This window comes from Rhinoderma darwinii, chromosome 8, assembly GCF_050947455.1.
Source record: "Rhinoderma darwinii isolate aRhiDar2 chromosome 8, aRhiDar2.hap1, whole genome shotgun sequence".
Taxonomy (NCBI): Eukaryota; Metazoa; Chordata; class Amphibia; order Anura; family Rhinodermatidae; genus Rhinoderma; species Rhinoderma darwinii.
In genome coordinates, this window is record NC_134694.1 from 108,495,971 (window position 1) to 108,517,002 (window position 21,032).

General features: G+C 43.6%; 1 protein-coding gene across 6 annotated transcripts in view; it reads right to left on the bottom strand.

Annotated features, from left to right (window-relative positions):
• ACTN4 (actinin alpha 4) overlaps window positions 1–21,032 on the bottom strand; it is a 47,754-nt gene that overhangs the window by 14,473 nt on the left and 12,249 nt on the right. For all 6 annotated transcript variants that reach the window (XM_075836278.1, XM_075836274.1, XM_075836277.1 and 3 more), the window contains exons 2-3: window positions 335–449; window positions 125–244 (exon numbers count right to left, since the gene is read on the bottom strand). In XM_075836278.1, coding sequence (XP_075692393.1) covers window positions 125–244; window positions 335–449 — 235 coding nt within the window. The remainder of the gene's footprint in view (window positions 1–124; window positions 245–334; window positions 450–21,032) is intronic.

Sequence of the window (21,032 nt, forward strand, 5' to 3'; positions counted from 1 at the left end):
ACACAACTCCAATACACTGCCTGCACCTGTGTGATCAGATCTTGTAATATTCACAGATGATCAGAGACATATGGAAAATGTGCAAAACACACAAAAATTGACTTATAAAAACAATTCTGCGAACCTTCAGCTCCAATGGAGACCAGCTTTACTCCTTTACTTGCAATGAAGTCCAACGCTTTGTTGACATTATTGATCTTATGAACTCTCATCTTTCCCCGCTCTGGTTTGGCAAGACGCTCACCTAAAACCCCAAAAATATACAGCATTACTACCTGGAACTATTTACTGCATGCCTGACGCATAGCTAAGACATGCTTTATTTATAACTCACCTGAAATGACTTCCAGGAGTAACATGAGTTTTAAGCCATCTCGAAAATCCTCCTCTATATTCACGATCTGAGTTCCAGCTTTCCTTAGGTGGGAGTTACACCAAGCAGTGAAAGTCTGTGGCGAGAAGAAACAGTTCAATTAACGACCAGGTAACAATACGGATGTATAGGACTGACTATACAAAGCAAGCGGAGGCTGAAGCAGGACCGTCCTTTTATTAAAGTACCATGCAATAAAGTAAAGGCCGACCGATGAGCAACTAAAGATGCAGACATCTTCATTCACTAATTTTTCCATACTAATATTACATAATCACACTCAATGCTCAGGTGTGTTCCGATGTAAAACTAATAGAAAGTGTAGCTAAACGTTTGACATGTCAGAAGTTTGGATTGGTGGGGGTCCTCAGCGAGACCCCCACCAATCGCTAGAATGAAGCAGCCGAAGTGCTCGTGTGAGCGCTCAGCCGCTTCGCGTTTGTTCGGCTTTTTCCAAAGATAAATGTATCGGTGTACGGACTCAATAGAAAGTCTATGACCCTGTACTCTGATACATCGGCTTTCTGGAAAAAGCCAGACACGCACGAAGCAGATGATCGCTCACACGACCGCATCAGCTGCTTCGTTCTAGCGATTGGTGGGTTATCCAGCTTTGAGATAGTCTATCAGATCTGAATGCAGACCTAATAGATAGGACAGATATAGTGCACAGTAGTACTACAAGACTAAGCATGCTAGATTGGAATACTGTCCACAAAGCCTAGTGATATATACTGATGCCAGTTTGTAGGTCAGTACATGTTTCACTACAGAACATGTGATGTTTTATTCAAGCTTAATAAAAGCCAAGTTTTATAATTAATACTTACTTCCAATTTCAATTATAGTATAATAGAGTAACTAAACAGGAACCAGCCCGTCAGTCAATATCTGGGAACGTTATACCACTTATCATAGCGTCTTAAATGAAAATCTGTAGACATGGCAACAATTTCCATACATGCTATTAAACATTGTGAAAGCGCTCGGTCATTACAACTAGCCTTACAAAAGATATAGGGAGGCAGGAGACTAATCTCCATGTAATGGATCTAGTCATTGCTATGGCTAAAAGGGCCCAAATCTGGTCTTATCTGCCTAATGCAATAATCCAAAGTGCCTGGGAAAATCTAAACCAGCACTATCAATCCAGCGACTTTTCCTGCAGCTCTATTGCAGTTTAGAAAGCCTGTTTTGGGTGGTCTTGCAACCACAAACATTGCGGAGTGTCATCCGCAATCACAGACCATGAACACGAGATGTGTATTCATTTCAATGAGCCCGGACCACAACTGTGGAACGTATAATGACAGGTCTTTTTTTTTTTTTTTGCGGTCCGGGCTTTGGGCAATGCACCTATTGTGGAAACCACGGTCCTGTGCATTGGCCCATAGGTTAGCATGTATTTCATACTATCCGCGATTGCAGTTTTCGCAGTTGCGGATAGTATATGGCCAAGAAAGCTACGGTCGGGTGTATGGCGCCTTAATATGTATTTCCCTATGTATTTAAACTCGTAGAGATTTATAATGATCCTGTCTATCGAAACCATGTCCATAGACTGTGCAAAGATAGATATTTTGTTACAATCCGAATAATTTCTCTGTTCCAATTCTTGGTCAATTGTGATTGAATTTGTTTTCTGGGATACATTTGGTTTCAGCGCTGACGACGTGTTCACACCGCAATCTGCAGACACGCTGGATACATAAAACAAATAAACATCCCGCTAAACACATATCTATTGGTTAGGACAGATAGTTTTGTGACCAAAATACTTTATTTAGATCCTAAGAATTATGCATAGATCTAGGTTGAAGGTTTTATTGAAAAGCATTTTTAGAAAAAACAATTGGGTGGGTCCCTTTGACATTCGGCACAAGGTGGCAGACTCTGCCTTTACGATGTGCCATAAATGTTTCACAGAGGACATGGTTAAGGAATGTCACATAGTGAACTGCTGAGTAAATTATTACACTAGATCCCCAGCCTGCAGAATGAATGATTCACAATACGATGCAAAAAAAAAAAAAAAGGAGCAGAAAGGCCTCTGAATCCATGCGTGACATCGAATGAAGGTCTCATGACATGGTACCACCCAAGATATGCCAACTGGGCAGAGCCAGGGGGTGTATCCACTATTTCAGAAGCGGAATCGGGTGCCAGCCAAAAGACCTCTAGTAAGAAAAAGAAAAAAACATATCTGGGTCATTTCCTGGGGCCCCCTCTCCCCCACACACACCAGGACTGAGTCACATCTCCTGAAATAGGCGCACAATTATCTTCTGTAAATACAATGCATTTAGTTTAACCCCTGTATGCCCGCTATCCATGCAGAAACTGGCATTTGCCCGACTTCATTCCTTTGATATTATTTCTTGCCCAGGGTGCCGTCACTCACTAGTTTGGTCGTAGGGTGCGGTTAATTATTCATGTAGCGCGATTATGAATTCATTATGAGGTGGCACTAACTCATTTTCAGGTTTCACGTTGCTGCAATGGTAGGATTAGGGAGGTGCGAATACCTTTTTAATTACAAAGTCTCTACACAACAGGCCAGCCGTGAGAGGGTGTTGTAGAAGAGAAGAGGGACTGCGCAGGCACACCCAGTTATTGCATCAATATGGCGCGGGTGAGGACATCATTGGTTGCAGCACCTGTTATAGCACTGACTTACTCATACTACGCTGGCAAATTCTTTCACCTGCAGATCAAAAATTTCCATTGTTCCTTTACAACACCCTGTCCCTTAAACTGGGAGACCTGCCCAGCAAAACTACGCAAATACTATAATTCCTGACATTCTTGCACCTTCCAGGTCATAGTTTCAGAAGGATAGGGGCGTCCTTGAGAAGGGGGCAGGTGAGGTGCTTGGAATGTGATCCAGCTACAGATACGGGCACTTCCCCCTATGTACACACCCTGTACTCTCTATGCAACGACTTGCCCTATGCTCATCGCCTGCCACACCTAATATGTTCCCTTGTTTGGCTTGTAGGACCCTCTGTGCTAGAGGAGGAGGTCTGCTGCATTGCATTAACGTCAACACAGACTACAAAAACAAGAGGCGAAAACAAGGCTGTCTTATAAACAAGCCTGTGAACAGAAATTTAAAGGGTCTGCTCAGCATTTGACATTATTTATAAGATTATACGCAAAAAGTGCTGTTAAAAAGGCACCCGACACCCCATAAAATAAATTACCTGGAAATAAAGCTTAGCATACAAGGTCAATCAAAAGTGTATGGGGACAGCCCAACGTCTCCAGACATATGAAACAATCTGCCTGACAGACACTTATCCTCTCCTGCCTATTGAAAACATGCGTACTCAAGCGAGCCCAAATCTCTGCTTGTACGTCAGTCTTGTCTGTAGTTCTGGAAATCGATCAGAATTAACAATTTTATAGGTATTGCTAACAGAAAATTGCAGCTGCAAACTATTGGGACATCATGGAAGAGCCCTTTAAAAATGTAAAGAAACACTACAAAAAGGACTAGAAAAAAAATGAAATACTAATGCCGTGATTTGGACAGCACAAAACACATGTCCAATAATGTATCTTCTTGTAAACTGTGCCCAGTTAGCCAGCGTCCACTCCCATATATAAACAAGGAATCCTATATAAACCACGCCACGTATAACCCCAGCACGTAGGTCAGAGACAAGGAAAGTGTTATTGTGCCAGTTGCATCACTTGGTTACGGTACGTGCGGCCTGAAGAGGATTTACACCAGTCACTACAGCGCTGTAAAGTTTATCATGCCCTTGGGGAGCTGCCTCATTGTTCTGAAGGAAAATCCTAGGATGAGTCAGAAAAAAATCTGAATGAATGTCCAATGTGTCCTAGTGATGTGGGGATATAAGAGGGGAGTTGTATGGGGTATTGCACTTCAGCCACCGTTCACTTCAATGGAGCGGAGCAGCAATACTAGAAACAACCCATGGACAGGCGTTCGCGGTTTCTGGAAGAAAGCGGCCATGTTTATTTCATCCAGGACAACTAGTGCAAAGTAGTATTATAGAATTGCAATGAGCATTTCCAAATACTTACAAAAACGTCCTGATTTTACTTTGTCTTTGCATTTCTGTAGCAACATGCATCAAACACGGACAGCGCACGGACGTCCGTGTGCTGTCAGTTTTCCTGCACCCATGGACTTCAACGGGCGGTGTGTTGGAACAGGACATGCTGTAAATTTCATGCAACAGACACCCGCGCCGTGGAAAAACATGGATGTGTGAATAGCCCCATTGAATTGGTCAGTGTGCTGTCCGTTATTTAAACGAACAGCACATGAGCCCAACTCACCCAAGCCTATTTTATGTCCAACAGATATGCCAGAAACTAAGGCACAGAGAATGCCAGCAATTGCAGAAAAGCATGCTGTGGTTTTGGTATATACCAAGGAACTTATAAAGGGAGTCAAACCACATAGCCGACACCCCCACCGCACAATCCTTTTCTGGTGGCACGGTGTGAGTTACCCAGCATCAGGTAAGGAGAGAGAGGAGAGGCATTGAATAAATGGATGAGGCCAGCTGTTCCCCACCCTTCCTGCCTCAGGCGAACCAGTGTGGCTGGCATTAGCTCAGCCCGGAGGAATGTGGCACAGGCAAGTCGTGAAATCAGTCGTTCATCTGAACAAGGAGGGGGGTGGGAGAAAGAGTCCCATGAATGTGGCATCAAAGCTCCTGCTTGTAAATTCAAAGCCATTACTGATCTGTGTGCTCTTCTGCTGGACAAGCAGTTGCATTTAGATGGGGAGGGGGGGGGGGGGTCAGGGACAAAGGACATGGACATAATATTCCATAGTCATGTGTATCAATAGGAAAACGCAGAAAAGTACAGGCAGCATGAAAAATGCATGCTCTTTTGCACTTCAAAACTGCAATCGAAGCTTTTACGAGAGAAACTAATATCACGTCTATGTGCAACCAGCAAATAAAACCGAGAGCAGAAAGGTGGGGCAGGAAGTGCACGCTCCCGTCATATATAAAGTCCTGCTTCATCCCTAATTCAGCAAACACCTTATCATTCGGGAAGGTAGAGGCAAGGCAGGATATTTGTGGGTTCACGCAGGTCAAGTTAGCTCCACGAGGACGATGGCCACCATGGGACTGTCTACTATGGCTGTTTTTGGAAAAACTAGAAGACAGGAGCAGAAACAAGTTTTCCCTGAGAATGATGTAGTGCTTCCTGGCTGGGACAGCATCCAAAAACACGGATCAAGACATAATCAAGCTGAGGCCTTCAGCGACATAAGGAATGTTACACACACTGGACAGGAAGGCCAGGAATGTGTGGGGACAACGATACGCCACAAAATGTATTCAGTGGCCCCCAGATTCACAGATGTAATATACAGTCTCCCATGTATATATGTTTAACCCCCCCCCCCCCCAATGGGAAGTGGCTGCAATGTCTCTGGTCTGCAGACTACTGAAGAGGTGTTGATATGAACCACTATTTGCAGGACATACATAAGAGCCTCTCCCCGGCCCAGCAGACAAATATTTCCTGCCGCTGAGCATTTCCGCTGTAACGCGCTCACGGTTAGCAAACTTTGAAACACTGACAAATATTTTCTTGCCGGGACACTTGTGAATTCCATTCTAGACAGAAAACAAGGTCGATTTTTGCATTAGAGAAACATGAGGGATTACTAAGAACAGATGGAAACTATGCATCAAATGTATACTTAGCTCTTAAAAATGTAAACGGTAATGCACATCACGTCATGTGTATGCTAAACTGGTCCTGTATGTGACATCCGAGGAATGCTTTAGACAAACATTAAGAAGGAGAACCGGGGGTGAGGGGTGTCACAGGACAGGGCTGCAGAAACTCCAATAAAAGCAAGAATATCCATCATTTACTAAGAGCCAGGTCAATTGTTCACTCGGTTTATCAAGCAGTGGATTATCTTGACAAGGTCCAAAACCTCAATTTGCCATTTGCCAATTTAAAGGGTAGTCCCACCACCAGCTGATCCTGGCAGCAAAAATCGCCTGCACCATAAGGCCGGTTTCAGTCAAAATTTTACGAATTGCAGCAAAAAAAAAAAAACAACAAATACAAAATGCATTTTGTGAGCCCAGCCTAATGGTGGATTCAGGTGCGGCATATTTTGCTGGAGAAATTTCTGCAACTGAAAATCAGTTCCGTTCATCTGGATATAGTGGTTTCTGCAGCAGGTGTAGGATTTCTGCAGGTTCCATTCAGATAAATGGAACAGATTTTGAGTCGCAGAAATTTCTGTAACAAAGTGGATTCACGTGCGGCAGGTTTTAAGGGTCCTCTTAGGGTATGTTCACACGTCTTAACAAATTACGTCTAAAATTACGGAGCTGTTTTCGCCTGAAAACAGCTGCGTAATTTTAGACGTTTTTGCACGTGCACACGTTTTACGCGGCGTCCATTACGGACGTAATTGGGGAGTCAATGAAAAATGGCTCCAAAAACTTCCAGAGAAGCGACATGCACTTTGACGCGGGCGTCTTTTTACGCGCCGTCTTGACAGCGACGCGTAAAATTACACCTCGTCTGAACAGAACATCGTAAAACCCATTGCAAGCAATGGGCAGATGTTTGCAGGCGTAATGGGGCCGTCTTTTCAGGCGTAATTCAAGGCGTAAAATGCACGATTTACGTCTGAAAATAGGCCGTGTGAACATACCCTTACACAGACCAACGTGGGGTGTGTAAACGAGCGCCGATCAACGATATCAGCGCAAGGAGCTATGTATGGTAATGAGCGATCATTACTATCACCACTCCTTTTTATGCATTTCTATCATGTCGACAGCACATGTCCCTGTTTACACATGGGGGATGTGTTGCAGACCATGATGAACGCTCGTTTGCCCAATAATGGTCCAGTGTAAAAGGTAATGTAGACAAATCATATCGTTACATCCTCGTTATCACTAATCTGATGGGATTAGGGATTAAACTATTTAAAGTCTAAAATGTTGTTAATCTCGGAAGCTACTATGACAAAATCAAGTTAAAGCAATTGTCTGGTGGGACAGTCACTTTGCATACGATAGCTATTTCCATCCCAGGAATCGTCCTCTCAATAGGATTGCAGTAGTCATGGCAACTGAAGCCGCAGAGGATTTAAGACTACGACTTCCCCGCAGTGGAATATGTGGGAAGCGGTAGTTTGAGACACTCCCTACAGGATACTGACCCCCGTAATTAGACGTCACCACTGTTTAAGTGTAAGGAGAGGGCGGCCCATCTAGTCATGTCACTCATGAGCGTCTGCCCACCCGCTCCCTTCTGAAGCTGGAAGAGAAACCAAAAGGGCACTGTGGAGAGGCGCATATTAGTATCTATAATCCAAGAATCATCCATGTTCAATTATGAGAAGCCACATCCTTAGTTCCTGGGGAGAGGAGTGGTCAGTGGTGTCTGGCAGCAAGTTATTTCCATCTCTCTACAGCAATAAACATCCATCATTGGTCGACGCAAGATTAAATGTGAACATTGGGGGGTCCAAACAAGTTTTCGGCTGACCGCTATCGAAGGCCTCGTGCACACGACGTTGATCAGGCTGCAAACTACTGATGGTAATGTCCGTATTTGGAACCCCAAGGCCTCATGCACACGACACTAGTGGTGTGCACGGCCATGATTTTTGGCTCGGCCTGTGCACATGGCCGCATGCATTCATTACTATGAGCATGGACCGCAAGACACGGCCGTAATAAGACATGTCCTATCTTTTTGCGGTCCAGGCTCCTGGGCAATGCACGGACCATGGAAACTACGGTCGTGTGCATGGGCCCATAGAAATGAATGGGATCACAATTCACCAGCAAAAACACTTAAGTGTGCATGGGGCTTAGTGCCTCAGAGTTGCTCCCATAACCAGCCTCTATGTCCGTGTATTACGACAGTGTTTTCAGGTGTCATCTGCATTTCGCTGCCTGTGATCGGATATGAAGGTCACGTGTTCAGATTTCCCAGGCATTTCCTAGCAACATATCCGCAAAAACGTGGACAGCACACAGATTGCTTCCGTGTACTGTTATTTTTGCGGACCCATAGACTTGAATGGCGGCACGGGTCTGCAAAATGAACAGGAATAAGACCTGTTCTATAATTTGCAGAATGGAACAGATAAGCAAAAAAACACTGATGTGTGCATAGCCCCATAGCAATGAATGGGTCAGTGTGCTACAGTATATGCACATAAATTGGGATAGCAACTGAAGAACATGGTCATGTGCATAAAGCCTAGTGTGTACGGCACGATAAAAGGTTTCTCCATCAGTCAGTTGGATTTTTCTCTTGTCCAGGCAAAAAGGTGGCTAAAAACAAACAAAAACACTTTAAGCGTATGTTCACACAGGGCGGATACGCTGCGTAAAAAGGTACACAGCGTATCTGCAGGAAACTCCGGGAGAAAAACCGCACTAAATTGTGGTGCAGTTTTTAGCTTGGAAAGTCCACTGCGGAAAACTGCAGTATTAGCTGGCCTGCTGGCAGGCCAGCCTCCTAGGATGATGCTTCAGCCCATGTGACCGCCGCTACAGCCTGCGATTGGCTGCAGCAGTCACATGGGATGGAACGTCATCCCATGGGGCCAACCTGCAGAACGTCAGAGGTAAATAGAAGGTATTTTTTTTCTTCTAAGTTGCGATTTCTGCTGCGTAATCGCTGCGATTCCACCGCAGAAGTAACAACACTTAACTGTTTGTTGCGGGTTTTAGATCCCCATTAAATTTAATGGGGAAAACCCGCAACAAAATGCTGGCGATTCTACAACCACAATTGACATGCTGCAGCTTAACACACACACACTCTACTACTGTATTATGCTGCAGATTTTCCACGACAATATAAATTGTGGAAAACCCGCAGTATTTACGCCATGTGTGGACTAGCACTTGGGGTGCGTTGGCTACCTGACTTCTGGGATTTTCTAGTCCTGTAATAAAGTAAAGTATTGTCAAATATTACAGTGCACCCATCATATGCACAAACTGGAGACAAAACATTTTTGCAAACTGAAAAACAGATCAGATTGCAGGAATATAATAATCACCAGAAACTAAGGCGCTTAACAAATAATGCTTCTGTGGTTTTCACACATTTGCAGACTCATCACGTACAAACACTGCCCTGATATTACCTACAATGTGCTGGTGAACAATGCACTTTACATGTTTGCTTAAATCACAAACACATTAGAAAACATAAAACACTACATATGGTATTTATTTATTACATTGCATTCATGCAGCTTCAAAGCAACCGCGTATACAGACATCTGTGTCTGGGATCATAGGGCTGTGAGCACTGAACATTAGACACCACAGGTGTAGATAGTCACTGACTCCGGCCATCTGCACGGCATCCAGGGTCCCCCACACTTGTGATGTAGAAATAGCAACACAATTTCCTGTCCTGATTTGATACACCAGTAAATATTGCAACTACTGACTATGGTATTGCACTCTGCATAAATCCACCTATAAATGGCGCCTGCGCCCTGCAAACAATTACAAGCTCTTCTCACAAGGATTTCTCGTAAACTGGTTTAGCACCAGCATTATACATACTGCTCTACAACAACTTCCGGCTGAAACCTGGAAAACTAGTATAACAACTGGGTGTATGTAGACTGGGAGGGGGCCTAAGGCCAACAGTCCAGCATGTACTCAAGAAACATGGTGGTGGTAAAGCTGGGGTGGGGGGGGTGGATGGCGAACACTACAAGATATCCAAATATTTAGGCTACAATCGCAGCGTTTTTCCTACATTTTACATCCGTGTGCGTTGTGTATCGGCATCAGTGTGCTTTGCGTGTGGCGTGTCATTTTCACTTCTTTCCAAGCAGTTCTTTTTTTTCTTCGTAACTGATGCGTGAAACACGGACAGCACACGGATGTTTGACTACAATGGGCGACTAGGTGCGCAAATACGCACCAAAATAGGACATGAAGTGCGTTTCATGCAACAGACACTCGCTGTGTGAAAAACGCATGCATGTCTTAATAGCCCCATTGAAATGAATGGGTCCGTGTGCTGTCAGTTAGACGCACTGCACATGGACGAGTATTACACTCATCTAAATGAGCACTTAGGGTATGTTCACACGGCAGCCTCCGTTACGGCTGAAATTACGGAGCGGTTTTCAGGAGAAAACCGCTCCGGAATTTCAGACGTAATGGCATGTGTAGGCGCTTTTCGCTGCATCCATTACGGCCGTAATTTGAGCGTTTTTTCCATGGTGTCAATGGAAACCGGCTCCAATTACGTCTCAAGAAGTGACATGCACTGGGTCTTACAATGTTCTGTGCCGACGAGCTGTCATTTTACGTGTCGCTGTCAAAATACGGCGCGTAAAATGACGGCTTGTCAAAAGAAGTGCAGGACACTTCTAGTGACGTTTTTGGAGCCGTTTTCTCATAGACTATTGAAAACCGCTCCAAAAACGGCTATAAAAAACGCGAGTTGCTCAAAAAAACGTCTGAAAAATCAAGAGCTGTTTTCCCTTGAAAACAGCTCCGTATTTTGACTCTGCATGTGATCATACCCTTACAAAGCATCCATTTAAATGATCACATTGAGTCCTCAGGAGCAGGAGACACTCTTGCAGTGAGTACTAAGCTCTGCCTAATAGTAGGAGGCCCTGAGCAGGATACCTCTCAGGCATATGGTCAGGGGGTGGGTGAGCTTAATGTGACAACCCCTAAAGAGGATCTGTCACTAGTTTAGTAATGCCCTCCCAGCTAATCTAATAGGCGCGGTCACGCTGATGCTAGTGAAAATTGTGTCCCAAAAAGTATTACTCAAAGTTATGAGCTTTTCTCTAAATATGTAAATTAACCTATACTTGACAAACAGGTGTCAATACAAGCGATTCTCCAGAGGTGGAACCCCCTCACAGCCTCTGACACTGTCCTATCAGCATGAAGCTGCTTCACGCAGTAAGAGAGACTGATAACAGAGGGAAGGGGGATCACTTTAAATAGCCATATCTCAGACTGTGGACCAGTTCTAGCTGTGAAACAACCAGGAGGTATCACCAGTTGAAAACACAGTCGAAGCTGTAAGCTATATGATCATGATGCTGGGCAGGGAAGGGGGAGAATCTGTATGCTGATTGGACAGTGTCATACAGAAAACATTACACCGACCAGATTGAAAAAAACCGAAAAAAGTCGACCGCTATGGATTCCGTCCAAAAAACGGAAACATGCCGGAATGGTGACAAAAACCATTAGCAACGTTTCTGTCACCATTGATATCAAAGGCGATGCAAACGGAAGCTAAGGTTTCCGTTCGGCTTTCAATTGAGGGGTTCACCCGACGGAAACCTCCCACGGAACCTCTCAACGGAAAGCCAACGCTGATGTGAACAGACCCTAACCTCCCATTTGGTAAGTGTAGTCAGATTAGTATATTTACAAAAATGGTCATAAATTTACAAATAAATGTTTCCGAATAAAATAAATACTGTAGTTCGCATCATAGGGCCTATTAGATTAGTTTATGAATTCCCTGTCTCCTAAGTAATGACAGATCCTCTTTAAGCCAAAAGTACAGATCCCCTTCATTCCAGCAATTGGGGGGGGGGGGGTCGTAGTTCCCACACAATCCATGTTTTCTTCTAATATGTAAGGAAATGCACAGAACCTTTAAAAAAAAAAAAGAATACAAAAATGATATATATATATATATATATATATATATATAAAATATTCCCCATTGTCAGCCATTGGGTAGACATTGACTGTAGTGTTTTGCAATGGTGACCAGATTATAAGCGCCCTATCTCCTACATAATCTGATCGGCGCTGTAATGTAGATAAGTGGTTTTTATTTTGAAAAATTATCATTTTTGAGCAAGTAATGAGCAATTTTAGATTTATGCTAATTAGTTTATTAATAGACAACTGGGCATGTTTTAACTTTTTACCAACTGGGCGTTGTACAGAGAAGTGTATGACAGTGACCAATCAGCGTCATACACTTCTCATTGTTCCAGCCCAGCTTCTTTCACTGCACAATCACGCTGTAACAATGGGCTGGAACAATGAGAAGTGTATGATGCCGATTGGTCATACACTTCTCTTCAAAACGCCCAGTTGGTAAAAAGTGAAAACGCGCCGAGTTGTCTATTAAGAAATTAATTAGCATAAATCTAAACTAGCTCATAACTTACTAAAAAATTATCGTTTTTCAAAATAAAAAACCACTGTTATCTACATTACAGCGCCGATCAGATTATGTAGGAGATAGGGCACTTATAATGTGGTGACGGAGCCTCTTTAAAGGGTTATTCCTATCTTGCAAAGTGATGGCATATCGCTAGGATACGCCATCCCTTTTTGGTTGGTGGGGGTCCAACCTCTGGGACCAATCCAGAGGCTGAAGGGGCCACGGAGCTGATTTTGCACTGCATCCCCTTCTAAGTTTTTTCTGAACAGAGGCTCTGAAAGGAACTGCTGCTCGCTACATTCACTTAAATGGGGCAGGTGGCCAGAGAACTAATGAAGTGGGCGCAGCACTAAATCAGCACCGAGGCCCCTTCATTTTCAGGATCGGTGGGGTACAACCTTAGGGCTCAAAAACAACATGGCATATACCAAAGAGGAGCTACCACTTTCTAAGTTCGGGATAATCTTAAAAGTTGTCACCCTGAAATGGTTTGGTAAATATCGAAGAGCTCTCAGACTTTACTTCCAATTAATATTAGCGGAGAGTGAAAGGACAAGGCAGGGTATGGGTGTCTTAACTTCTAGTGAATTATCGGCTTCTAATCACCATGTCAGAAGTGAAACGGAGAGCTGCTTTGAATTTCCACGTTGATGGTAAGTTTTTGCATAGGGAAGCATTTTTTTTCTTCCTTAATTGTACATGAAACCAGAACATCTACACATCTCAAAACACTATAAAGCGCAGTTCAGTGACGCAACTTTTTTCCCCTCAGACTTTGTGGTTATTTGTGGTGATTTTGTCGCTCGTTGCTTAGAATCCACAGTAATGACATATCAGATGGCCGTGATGCTAGATGTAATGTCATCATGCTAGACTGTAAACGAGTGCCTGTGACCTGCAGAGACCGGTTGGTAGAAGGAAAGTAAATTACAAAGTTCGTGGGTATGTATTTAAAGAGGCTCTGTCACCAGATTTTGCAACCCCTATCTGCTATTGCAGCAGATCGGCGCTGCAATGTAGATTACAGTAACGTTTTTATTTTTAAAAAACGAGCATTTTTGGCCAAGTTATGACCATTTTCGTATTTATGCAAATGAGGCTTGCAAAAGTACAACTGGGCGTGTTGAAAAGTAAAAGTACAACTGGGCGTGTATTATGTGCGTACATCGGGCGTGTTTACTACTTTTACTAGCTGGGCGTTGTGTATAGAAGTGTCATCCACTTCTCTTCACAACTCCCAGCTTCTGGCAGTGCAGATCTGTGACGTCACTCACAGGTCCTGCATCGTGTCGGCACCAGAGGCTACAGATGATTCTGCAGCAGCATCGGCGTTTGCAGGTAAATCGATGAAGCTACTTACCTGCAAATGCTGAAAGAGGAATGAGTGATGCGCAGTATCACACACGTGTGTGAGAGTAATACGGAGGGAGGGGGGACAGCCGGGACGGGGGGCAGTGTGAGAAAGAATTTCCTCATCCTAAAATTCATAAGTTTGCAAATGCCAAATAAGGATAAAGAATGAGGAGAATTCCCACAGCTTGATCCTACTGTACAAATCCTATTAAGCAGCTGCTCCAGGAAATGTGAGCAAGGAGGGCAGTATCTGGAGGAAACAGGAGTCACTTGCAGACCAAACATGGCTGAGGCTGCTCTCCGCTCCCTTACAAAGCTGCCGAGACGCCTTCCGGTCAGACCTTTCATGTGTACAGCTCAGACCACGAGAACTTTGTAGAGAACCATGCTGGAGGTACATGACAGGTGCAGCTCTTTATATTACAGTCCTCACGTACCGGTCTGATATTTAGAAGACCATTATAGTAGGAAGACAACTCTAGAAATAAAAGGTGTAAGGCCTCATGCACACGACCGTGCCCGTAATCACAGGCACGACCAGCCGACACCCGCATTTGTGCCGTGCTCGCATATATAGTATGGGAGCACGGCCCGTAAAAGTCGAAAAGTAGAACATGCTCCATAATTCCTGGCACGGACACCTATCCGCAGCGGTACGGAAAGGTGTCCGCGGCCAATAGAACGGGGCAGGTCCGTAATTGTGATCCGCAATTACGGAGATTTTTTACGGTCGTGTGCATGGGCCCTCATACTGGGTGGCAGCATAATCAGACTTCTACGGGCAAGTCCATGCCGTGGCTACAGACTAGAATAGGAAATTCTTTATTTTGCTGATCATTTCTACGGCCCAGATACACATCTGTAAAAATACAGAAATATGTCCACGGTTTATAGAAATAAATAAGTGCGCAATTTCATCCATAATTAGCTGATCTGTATTCACGGATAAAAGCTAGTCGTGTGCAGGGGGCCTTACATGTAACCTTTCCACTCCTTGAAGTGAATCCCTCCCCTAACGCTTAAAAATCCCAATTGTGGGGGGGAGCGACGACAAAAAAAAAAAAAAAAAAAAAAAAATGCACTGACGAGACAGAAGAAAAATCGCTAAAAATAGTTGCCACTCAGTAACGATTAGAAATGATAAAATCACACAGGAATTTTATGACGAGTGGAAAATGCTCTAGGTCGTCAGCCTTTGCATTATATCTTTGGGAAATCTGGTCGACAACCAATAGGGCAACTTTTTCAGATATCTGAATAAAAAAAAATATCTTTGTGACAAGGCAGAATTAACATTCAGGAGTCATATTCATGACATCATAAAACAGAACCTGAATGAATAACTGCTTGCCAGGCCAGATTTGCAGAAAATAAAAGAAAAATACAGCGCAACATGCAGTTGAATGCGAAGTAAGTGACAAATGCCTGGCACGTATGGTTATTATCCGCAGAGATAAAAGATGCAAAAATAAAACTGTGCACATAGTAAGAATGCTCAGATGATGTGGATGATTAAAAAAAAAAAAATTGGCAAGCAACATGCTGCTGACAGGGGCCCTTGAAAGCTATCAGTGTGTTTATCTGAGACTTAAAGTAAGGAAGCTCTGACTTCCGGATCGCACGCAGCCCCCTATGAGGCAGGATGGGGGGGGGGGGTTGTGGATTTGCATGATTACTAAAGGACAAGAGAAAGGCCGCACATCTCCCTAGCCAATAGAATATAATTGTACGAGGCCACCTATGTGATTTGCATTGCAAAAGTGCCCTGCACACAGTGCTCCTGAATATCCTAGATAGTCTGTAAACAGAGCAGCGCTTTAGTGCCAGTGTTTGCATCACCATCTCAACTGGCTCCAGACTGTTACACCCGACAACCAGCCCTGGGTGCAGATCCCTCGCCCAGCCAAACAAGCCTGTTCCACATGAGGACACATCCACAGACTGAAATCTCTGCAGGTCCAGACCTGCGGGAAGCTCCAAAACACAAACCTGAACAATAAAGTCTGCACCGTTTGAGTTTAGACTCCATGCACAACATGTGACGACAGCCGGCAGGTCGGAAGGTAAACTCACGTGAAAACACTTTTTATAATGCACACTGCTTCTGGCACATTAACTGCAGTCACTTTCTATTACTCCATGAGATGTGATGCAGAACACAGAACAGGGGGAGGTGCGCGGCCTGTAAGACATCCCACTCCCCCAAATCAGACTAATTGGACTGTACTGAAAGCCGCCAAGTGCACACAAAGCTCCTTTACTCCACGCTGGCACAATCCTGCTTTTATTACACATTCCAACTTCCCAAAATTAACACTGGGGAAAAAAAGTACATGTCCCAATTAAGGCACAAGTTAGGACAGAGAACTTAATGTGATGGCAAGTCATGCAAACTCAATTGCCTACACAGGATGTTGGGTTATTTACAGACTTCATAAACAAATAAATAATAATTTTCTCCTTCAGACTTTGGTCTTGGAATGCTCCATTTGCAGCAATTCCAGCATTGCAGACTTTTGGCATTCTAGCTGTTAATTTGCTGAGGTAATCGGGAGAAATGTCACCCCATGCTTCCAGAAGCCCCTCCCACAAGTTGGATTGGCTTGATGGGCACTTCTTGCGTACCGTACGGTCAAGCTGCTCCCACCACAGCTCTATGGGGTTGAGATCTGGTGACTGCGCTGGCCACTCCATTACAGATAGAATACCAGCTGCCGGCTTCTTCCCTAAATAGTTCTTGCATAATTTGGAGGTGTGCTTTGGGTCATTGTCCTGTTGTAGGATGAAATTGGCTTCGCCTCCAATCAAGCGCTGTCCACAGGGTACGGCATGGTGTTGCAAAATGGAGTGATAGCCTTCCTTATTCAAAATCCCTTTTACAAATCTCCCACTTTACCAGCACCAAAGCAACCCCAGACCATCACATTACCTCCACCATGCTTGACAGATGGCGTCAGACACTCTTCCAGCATCTTTTCAGCTGTTCTGCGTCTCACAAATGTTCTTCTGTGTGATCCAAACACCTCAAACTTCGATTCGTCTGTCCATAACACTTTTTTCCAATCTTCCTCTGTCCAATGTCTGTGTGCTTTTGCCCATATTAATCTTTTCCTTTTATTAGCCAGTCTCAGATATGGCTTTTTCTTTGCCACTCTGCCCTGAAGGCCAGCATCCCAGAGTCGCCTCTTCACTGTTGACACTGGCATTTTGCGGGTACTATTTAATGGAGCTGCCAGTTGAGGACCTGTGAGGCGTCTATTTCTCAAACTAGAGACTCTAATGTACTTGTCTTGTTGCTCAGTTGTGCAGCGTGGCCTCCCACTTCTCTTTCTACTCTGGTTAGAGCCTGTGTGTGCTGTCCTCTGAAGGGAGTAGTACACACCGTTGTAGGAAATCTTCAGTTTCTTGGCAATTTCTCGCATGGAATAGCCTTCATTTCTAAGAACAAGAATAGACTGTCGAGTTTCACATGAAAGCTCTCTCTTTCTAGCCATTGTGAGAGTTTAATTGAACCCACAAATGTAATGCTGCAGATTCTCAACTAGCTCAAAGGAAGGTCAGTTTTATAGCTCCTCTAAACAGCAAAACTGTTTACAGCGGTGCTAACATAATTGCACAAGGGTTTTCAACTGTTTTCTAATCATCCATTAGCCTTCTAACACAGTTAGCAAACACAATGTACCATTAGAACACTGGAGTGATGGTTGCTGGAAATGGGCCTCTATACACCTATGTAGATATTGCATTAAAAACCAGACATTTGCAGCTAGAATAGTCATTTAGCACATTAACAATGGATAGTGTATTTCGGATTCATTTAATGTTATCTTCATTGAAAAAAACGGTGCCTTTCTTTCAAAAATAAGGCAATTTCTAAGTGACCCTAAACTTTTGAACGGTAGTGTACCCTTAAGCAAAAACCAGGCCAAAAAGGGACTCATCTCCTGGATCCAATTCTGATTTTGGCTTAAAAAAAATAAATAAAAAAAATACATGCAAAACATTCATCAAATCTGCACTGTGAGAACATTGAAGTGAATGGGAGAAAAGGCTGCAATACCTGGGAGGCAGGCTGGGAGGGCAAAAACATTTAATTTTAAGAAAGCCAATTTCCCCAGGATGAGGGCTGCAATTCAGGATATGGACTGGGAAGAACTAATGTCAAATAATGGAACAAATGATAAATGGGAGATTTTCAAATCTACTTTGAGTTATTATAGTGCAAAATTTATTCCTATAGGTAACAAGTATAAACGACTCAAATTAAACCCCACATGGCTTACACCTTCTGTGAAAGGGGCAATACATGACAAAAAAAGGGCATTTAAAAAATACAAATCTGAGGGTACAGCTGTAGCCTTTGTAAAATATAAAGAGCTTAATAAAATCTGTAAAAATCTAATAAAATTAGCAAAAATACAAAATGAAAGGCAGGTGGCCAAGGATAGTAAAACAAATCCCAAAAAATTCTTCAAGTATATAAATGCTAAAAAGCCAAGGTCTGAACATGTAGGACCCCTAGATAATGGTAATGGGGAGTTGGTCACAGGGGATCAAGAGAAGGCAGAGTTACTAAATGGGTTCTTCCGCTCTGTATATACAACAGAAGAAGGAGCAGCTGATGTAGCCGGTGCCAGTGCTGTTAATATACTGAATTGGATGAATGTAGATATGGTCCAAGCTAAATTAAATAAAATAAATGTGCACAAGGCCCCGGGACCAGATGGGTTACACCCTAGAATTCTTAAAGAGCTTAATTCATTTATTTCTGTCCCCCTTTTCATAATATTCAGAGAATCTCTAGTGACTGGTATAGTGCCAAGGGACTGGCGCAGCGCAAATGTGGTGCCCATTTTCAAAAAGGGCTCTAGGTCTTCCCCGGGTAATTATAGACCAGTAAGCTTAACATCCATCGTGGGGAAAATGTTTGAGGGGCTATTGAGGGACTATATACAGGATTGTGTGACAATAAATAGCATTATAAGTGACAGCCAGAACGGTTTTACTAAGGACAGAAGTTGTCAAACTAACCTAATCTGTTTTTATGAAGAGGTGAGCAGAAGTCTAGACAGAGGGGCCGCTGTGGATTTAGTGTTTTTGGACTTTGCAAAGGCTTTTGACACTGTCCCCCATAGACGCCTAATGGGTAAATTAAGGACTATAGGTTTCGAAAATATAGTTTGTAATTGGATTGAGAATTGGCTCAAGGACTGTATCCAGAGAGTTGTGGTCAATGATTCCTACTCTGAATGGTCCCCAGTTATAAGTGGTGTACCCCAGGGTTCAGTGCTGGGACCACTATTATTCAACTTATTTATTAATGATATAGAGGATGGGATTAATAGCACTATATCTATTTTTGCGGATGACACCAAGCTATGTAATATAGTTCAGACTATGGAAGATGTTCATGAATTACAGGCAGATTTAAACAAACTAAGTGTTTGGGCGTCCACTTGGCAGATGAAGTTTAATGTAGATAAATGTAAAGTTATGCATCTGGGTACCAACAACCTGCATGCATCATATGTCCTAGGGGGAGCTACACTGGGGGAGTCACTTGTTGAGAAGGATCTGGGTGTACTTGTAAATCAGCAACTCAATAACAGCATGCAGTGTCAATCAGCTGCTTCAAAGGCCAGCAGGATATTGTCGTGTATTAAAAGAGGCATGGACTCGCGGGAAAGGGATGTAATATTACCACTTTACAAAGCATTAGTGAGGCCTCATCTAGAATATGCAGTCCAGTTCTGGGCTCCAGTTCATAGAAAGGATGCCCTGGAGTTGGAAAAAATACAAAGAAGAGCAACGAAGCTAATTAGGGGCATGGAGAATTTAAGTTATGAGGAAAGATTGAAAGAATTAGGCTATGTTCACACGGAGTATTTTGGGGGAGGAATATCTGCCTCAAAATTCCGTTTGGAACTTTGAGGCAGATATTCCTCTCCCTGCACGCCGATTTTGCGGCAATTATCGCGCCGTTTTTCGCCGGCGGCCATTGAGCGCCGCAGGCATAAAACAGCGAGAAATACGCTTTCTCCTGCCTCCCATTGAAGTCAATGGGAGGTCGGAGGCGGAAGCGCCCGAAGATCGGGCATGTCGCTTTCTTTTTCCCGCGAGGCAGTTTTACTGCTCGCGGGAAAAAGACGCCGACGCCTCCCATTGAAATCAATGGGAGGCGTTCTCGGGCCGTTTCTGCCGAGTTTTGCGACGCGGTTTCCGCGTCAAAAAACTCGGTAAAATACCCCGTGTGAACATAGCCTTAAACCTATTTAGCCTTGAAAAAAGACGACTAAGGGGGGACATGATTAACTTATATAAATATATTAATGGTACATACAAAAAAATATGGTGAAATCCTGTTCCTTGTAAAACCCCCTCAAAAAACAAGGGGGCACTCCCTCCGTCTGGAGAAAAAAAAGGTTCAAGCTTCAGGGGCGACAAGCCTTCTTTACAGTGAGAACTGTGAATCTATGGAATAGCCTACCGCAGGAGCCGTCACAGCAGGGACAGTAGATGGCTTTAAAAAAGGGTTAGATAATTTCCTAGAACAAAAAAATATTAGCTCCTATGTGTAGAAATTTTTCCTTCCCTTTTCCCTTCCCTTGGTTGAACTTGATGGACATGTGTCTTTTCAGCCGTACTAACTATGTAACCTGCGAATCGCTGCTAAATGTGTGTCGAAGATTCAGTGAGTAAGAACAAACAAAGGGGAAGCAGCGCTCGTACGAGCGCTGTGGTCCCTTCAAAAAAGGCAGTGGTTACATGGAGACTTTTTTCAATATGACTTTCTAGTTTTCCAGCAAGTGACTCCTGCAGTTGTGCAACTAAAAGTATTCCTAAGGACGACAGCTGTAGCTCGAGCCAACATTTTGATAAATTGGATGGGCGTGCAATATATCCTGGGGAGAGCCCAATAAGGAGTCTTTAATGCGGAGGCGTGCTCCAACATGAGGATGGCCTAATTGGTGCGCAAAGGTTATGGGCATCTTGTAGGCAACAGTGGGGCTTTAATGTAATTTTACTTTATATTTTCAAACCATATAAACATATGAGAAACAATAGCAAATAAATCATGACATTATAGAAGGTGGGGGCCAACGTGCAGTTAGAAACCAGACTGAAT